Source organism: Magallana gigas, chromosome 1, assembly GCF_963853765.1.
Source record: "Magallana gigas chromosome 1, xbMagGiga1.1, whole genome shotgun sequence".
Taxonomy (NCBI): Eukaryota; Metazoa; Mollusca; class Bivalvia; order Ostreida; family Ostreidae; genus Magallana; species Magallana gigas.
This window is the reverse complement of record NC_088853.1, coordinates 55,018,204-55,024,830: the sequence shown is the minus strand read 5'-3', so window position 1 is coordinate 55,024,830 and position 6,627 is coordinate 55,018,204. Positions and strand designations below refer to the sequence as shown.

The 6,627-nt window shown below is 33.1% G+C and overlaps 1 protein-coding gene across 3 annotated transcripts; it reads right to left on the bottom strand.

Moving 5' to 3' along the window:
- Positions 1-612: 612 nt before the first annotated feature.
- Positions 613-6,263, bottom strand: LOC105326355 (uncharacterized). Of its 3 annotated transcripts, none has more exons than XM_066080377.1 (7): positions 5,765-6,263; positions 5,360-5,427; positions 3,359-3,505; positions 3,104-3,163; positions 1,382-1,444; positions 947-1,000; positions 620-856 (listed from the first exon to the last, which is right to left on the bottom strand). In XM_066080377.1, the coding sequence occupies exons 1-7, from the start codon at positions 5,842-5,844 to the stop codon at positions 657-659; spliced, it is 672 nt and encodes a 223-aa protein (XP_065936449.1). In that variant the 5' UTR covers positions 5,845-6,263; the 3' UTR covers positions 620-656. The 3 variants fall into 3 exon arrangements, with proteins under 3 accessions (XP_065937130.1, XP_065936449.1, XP_065936778.1); XM_066080706.1 differs by having other exon boundaries at positions 621-856; positions 6,004-6,263; XM_066081058.1 differs by lacking the exon at positions 1,382-1,444 and having other exon boundaries at positions 613-856.
- Between the last annotated feature and the right edge of the window lie 364 nt (positions 6,264-6,627).

Sequence of the window (6,627 nt, the reverse complement as noted above, 5' to 3'; positions counted from 1 at the left end):
ATGGATTATGATGCATAGTTATGTACATGTACCATCATGAACATTTATTTTAATGCAGGTGACTACGATGGCATTTTATTGGGAGACTCTGGGTATCCCCTATCCAGGTACCTTATGACTCCGTATCTAACCCCTCGGACCCAGTCTGAAGAGAGGTTCAACTCAAGTCTCTGCCGAACACGAGTGCTCATTGAGCAGACTTTCGGGATAATGAAAAGAAAATTTCAGGCTCTACATTTTGGCCTCCGCACGTCTCCAGACCAGGCAGTGTCGTACATTACCGCATGCTGTATCCTACATAACATAGGCATTGAGAGGGGGGATACAATTATCAGTGGTGACTGCAGGGAACTGAATGTAGCAGATTGCCAACAAGCAGTTATAACCGCACATCCAAGAGCTGATGGGGTGGCAAAGAGAGCCTCCATTACACAATCATTTTTTTGAAATCCTAGCTACTCAGGGTGACATCATTGTGGACTTGTCTTTAATGCCTGTCATTAATGAATCAATTGTTGATAACGAAACATTTTTGTTTATTTTATCTGTATTTAAACATGGCATTGTGTATCATTATTATCATTCCCAATCCCTCTCTCTCTCTCTCTATCTCTCTCTCTCTCAGTATACAAATAAGCAAACAAATACAAAGATAATTACAACTCGGCTAGAAAACTGGGATATAGAGTTTGGATCTCTCCTAAAAGTTTCTGTTTCTTTAACAACAAGACCCCTTTCTTTAATGTCAGAACTTCTCTCTCCTCTTGAACTCTGTGTAATTCCTCCTCCAGTCTTTTGTTGTCTAATAACAAGTTCTTCTCCTCTAGGTCCTCATATCTTCTTCTTTTGCCTTCTCCTGTAATTGAATTCAGGTGCAATGTTTTGACAGCTTTCAAAAAGAAAAAGACACTGATTAGTAATAAATACATGTAAGTTTATTACAAACCTGCATCTGTCTTTCCTTTTCGTTTCACTCCATGATTCACTTGAACTGTTGGAACTTTAAGTAAAAAAAATTTAAAATGATCAAAATCTATTTAAGGGATGAATTAAATATTTATTAGTTTTATGCGATATAAAATGGTTTGGGGCAGTTTACACTTACCGGTAATAAACCACGAAGCGGTTTATAAAACCTTTATGTGTTCCAAACCATTTTATATCATATAAAACTAATAAATATTCATTTCATTGCTTATAATTTAATTTTTTGCTATTAATTGTAGATAAAAACGGTCATTTGATGTTTAAAATGAAATCAACATGCACAAAATTCAAACGTAACATCAGGCAGATTATTTATGAATTTAATGAACTACATGTGCATGTAGCTCTGATATTAGATTTGAATGTAATTAAAAATTAAATAAACATCATGTACCTTTCTCAACTGAGGTAACCGTACTAATGGTAGGCGTATCTGTCAAACTCCGTTCTTCTGAACCTGAAATAACAAACTCCATCAGTTTTTCATTCTCCAACTACAGACAAAGATATGTTCATTAAACCAGTAAATGGTAGCTTGAAGACAAGTAATACTTTATTTAATAAGAGGCCCATGGGCCACATCGCTCACCTGAGCAACAATAGGTATGATAAAATCAGCTTTATGGAGCCACATACAAACAAGATGTAATTATAATCAGGGCGATTATACAGTCTCCCAAACGAATGAGGCCATCACTGGTGGTAGGGATGACCCACATGGGCTAAACGTTACAGAAAACATTACCCAATTTGTATGCACACACTGGTGCAGTTATGAGAAGTACTGTATCTTTAAAAAAATAATGATTCAATTATGAAATAAACAGCAATATTAAAAAGTTCACCGGGATATGAAGTTGGCGGGTCAGGTGATCAAATACTGTGAAGCCCGAAGGGCTTCTCAGTAGATTTGATCACGTACCAACCAAATTCATATCCTGGTGAACTTTTTAATATTGCTGTTTATTACTTATATTTACGCTTGAAAAAAACAAATCATCAAGAACGTTTTGAATAACCGAATAAGCGATAAGCGCATGATATGATCATTGTGACGTCACAAAAAGTCCATACAGAATTGAACGTTTTCGCTATTCTATAGGTTCATATTAAGAAACATATTTGCAAATGTAAATATTACTTATTAAAACTTGATTATTTCTTTTTCTGAAATTTCATGATGTTCCCCAGGGGTCATTTACTATATATCAGGTGAACAAACATGACCCACGGAAAAAGAATATATATGGTGGGGTGGGGATCTTGACCATTTTCAAGATATTTGGGCACTTCCTGTTCGAGGGGGATCAGGACCTCCCCTGGGGCCAATGACCTACATGTACATACCATTTGAGAAGTACAAGTTTCTGAGAAGAGGATTTTAAAAGATTAACTCTAAATATTCCTTTGTAATAATTTGACCCACATTGTGGCCCCACCCTGCCCCCGAGATCATGATTTGAACAAACTTGAATCTACCCTACCTGAGGAAGCTTCCATACAAGTTTCAGTTTTCTTGGCCAAATGGTTTCGTAGATTTATTTTTTTGAAAAATACTAACAAATTTTTAATAATTTTAATTATCTCCCCTGAAAAGAGGGTCTGGCCCTTCATTTTAACGAACTTGAATCTCATTCACCCAATGATGCTTTGTGCCAAGTTTTTTGAAAATTTGCCCAGTGGTTCTGGAGAAGAAGTTGAAAATTTAAAAAGTTAACAGACAGACAGACACACAGACAGATGGACAAAAAGTGATCAGAAAAGCTCTCTTGAGCTTTCAGCTCAGGTGAGTTAAAAAATGAAAGAGCTAAAAAGTTGTAACATCCTTTTTTCCTTAATATTGACATTATTGAGCACATAACTAGCTGCAGAACTGTAGCTCCACAGAAAATTCGGGTTGACTGACCATCAAACCGAATTTTCCTCAGAGCTAGCCTACAGTTCTGCAGCTATAATCGATACACATGTATATACAAACTAAGACTAGTGTAATCTTTTAAAAGTTTTTTTTTTTCAAATGAAATCTATCTCATTGTTGACCATTTATAAAAAAACTTTAAATGGTTTGATGTTAATTTTATAATTGAGAAAGTTAACTAAAGGTATTAAATTGTACCTTGTTCGAGGTGGTCACCTGCAGGGTCAACTGTCTGAGAAACTGAAGACATGCTTGGAGCTAAGAAATAATTAAATGCTTCCAATAATAGAATGTACAGTAGTCAATGGAAACTTCCATAGCAAGTTAACGAGTCATAAATTTTTAACATTTAAAATGATTTCATCTGATATAACAATCAAGGTTGATTGGTTTTCCACTTCTTCTTTTTTGAGGAATTAAAAAAATTTAAATAATAATCAAATTGCAAATCACCATCTGTATCAATACCCCCCTGTAGACCAGAGAGATGTGGCTCTCCATCTGCAAGACGCAGAAATGTCTCCTCTCCTTGTGTGAGAGGGGGGAGAGGGGGACCACCACCTGTTTTTGGGCGTTTAACTCCATCCAGCTTTTCTTTGCCTATGACAATATATAGTATATAGTAAAAACTACTAAAAAATATGAATGTAATATAATTTGTCTATAATCAGTATAAACCAACAATCTGATACCAATCATAAATGCCTCTTTTAAAACAATTTTTAACTCATTTATCTTTTCCATGCATTTTAATTATAAGTTTAGACCTTCATCTTGCTCTTCATATATAATATGTAATTTATATGTTGCCTTATATACATGCATGGGGTAATCGAGTAATCATATTCGATTGTAATGATTACTCTTTTTCAAGTAATCGACAGTAATCTGTAATCAAAGAGATTTTCGATTACTTGTAATCGTAATTTAATCGATTACAGCTAAAAAGTTTAGTGTAATTATAATTACTTTTTTGATTTCTTACGATTACTCTTTACATAAACATATTGTGAAGCACTTATTGTATGAAAAAATGCTCATCAAGTGTTGTTTATAATACAATTCATTGAATAAAATTGTTTATATTCATTTTTATGATTTTCCACTTTCACATAAAATATAAATATTGGTTCACATGTCATTGAGAACATAATCAGATAATCAGTTTACTCCATGTTTCACACTTCTTTGCAGATTTTTTTTTTATTATTTATCATAGTGTGGCTCCGAAAAACCACTAAGCTACTGACAATTATGAGAGAGAGAGAGAGCGAGAGAGAGAGAGTTATATTTTGTGTCTATTTTGCCAGAGAAGGAAACAAACCCGAAAGGGTGTGTAATTGTCAGTAAGTGTGTTTGTCCTTGTCATGTAAAGAATCCACAAAGCAGTTAATGAGGTGTGACCCCCATATTCACGTTTAGATAACAATTAAAATAGCCCAAACAAGGATCTATTTTAAAAATCAAAACAATTACAAGCTCCAAACACAATTCATTCAAATCATGAAGCAAGGCTGCCTAAAGTTCTTTGCATATTTCTGATGATATTTTTAAAAATTATAAAATTTCAATCAAATTCAATTCTCGTATTACCAATAACAACCAAATATGGCTAAAGGTGCAAGGTCAAGATTTCATCTTAACTTGTTAACGTCCAGGAAAAAAAACTTGTTTACATGACAGAGCTCAATATAATTGCTTATAATTTGACATTTGAATAAGCAGTAGAAATTATAAAATGTTATTTTATGAAGATTGAAATATGAAGTCTCAAATTTTCATATCATTCATAATGAAAATACCCCTTTAACTCTAAAACCAAATTAACTTGAAGAGTTTTTATATGATATGTTCAGAACAGGTACCATGTGCATTTTAATGAAATTTTTTCTAAAGTATTCTATTAATAATCGATTACATGTTATAAAGTAATCGATTACTGGACAAAAATGAGTCTCAGTGTAATCGATAAATAATCGATTACACAAAATTCCCCGAAGTGATCGATTATTAATCAATTACTTTTTTAAGTAATCGTATCCATGCCTGCTTATATATAAACAAAGGTCTAGCTTCAATCAAATTGTATTCTGACCATGACACTTGTATATAATTTATATGCATTTAAAACTTATGCTAAAAAAATACACCCCACCCCAAAAAGAAAAAGAAAAATGAAGTGTCAAATTTGTGTCGACTTAGAACATATTAACTATTTTTTCTTCAAATCATCAACCATTTAAAAAATGTTTTATTAAGTGATGCACTTAATTGTTAAGAATTTCCTGTTCCTGGTGACAACAAATGTTTGAAAAAAAAAATAGTTATGCTCTCAATAAATTAGATCATATCAAGTAAAATTTGGCAATATTTCATATAATCATTTAATTATTTGTTATGAATCCATATTCATACAGATCCTACTCTTTTAAATTAAAATGAATTCATACTTACTTCTTGATTTGACATTATAATATTTTTTCTTAACCTCCTCCCAGGTCCTCCTTTTGGTGTCGTATAGTCTACAATTTTCAAGAAATACATGATCCACCCCTTTATCAGTGTCCACAAAGCAAAGATAAAAATAGATCAGTCAATTGCGGTGGGTTTTTTTCTTCTGATAACCAATGCATCTATCCTTTTTTCTCATAATTAGTTTGTCTTTCTTTTAAGCACCTCAGTGTATATATCGTAAAACGTTTCTTGTATATATTTATTCAGTTAATTGTGTGTATACGGGCAAAGAAGAATCACTTCGACGATGTTTTTAAACTGTTTTAAACCTTTACGAATTTGTCAACTATATATTCTAATTTTTATACAAACGAGTATAGTTTTCCGGCAAAATTTCATACTAACGAATTCAATTTATCGGCAATCAGTTGCCATTCCCTTTCTCGCGTTACTTTTAGCTTTCCTTTGGCCCCGCTCCCTTTCATCAAGCCGAACAAGGCCCCCCGATCTTGTTTTAACTTCCTCAATTAACATCACTTCCTCGTCATCTTGCCAATTCTGAGATCGGCGTTTACCCGTAATTGCTTTGTTGTCCATTTTTGTTTTTTTAAATGAAAAAGCAGACGATAAGAGGGTATACTTACGTTTTGTTTACACGTTGTCCAATGCGTTTTATTGCTCTTTCAACACTAGAGAGTTCCATGGGGCCGCTTCATGCGTTGAAAAAAATCCGCGAAAACCGTCTCGCGAGAACATGAATTTGAGAAAATTCTCAACTCAAGTCTTGAGAATTACTCAGCTAAGAATATTCTCAAGTAGCTTTATGGCGGTGGTTTTGAGAATATTCTTAGCTGAGTAATTCTCAAGACTTGAGTTGAGAATTTTTTTGAGAATTCTCAAAGTTTTATGGCGGGTGTAACGAAGAATTTTGACCCGGGTTGAAAATTGACCCGGGGGTCATTTTTCTACGTTGAATATTGAGACCAAAGGTGTTGAATAAAGACCCTAATCCGTTGAAAATTGACCCGTATCGTGGAATTTTGATCATGAAACCGGTTCAAAATTCAACAGCAAAGAAGCACAAATTAACGAATCAATATTATAACTTGAGTTTATTTAATTAAAAATTATCAGTTTTTATATATTTATTCTTTAGATTTACATGTTTACATTTTTTAACAGGGGGGGGGGTTAAAATGAGACTTAAATAATTATTTTTTGAATTTACATAGTATCCCTTTAAATATGTACATGTAATAACTTTTTTA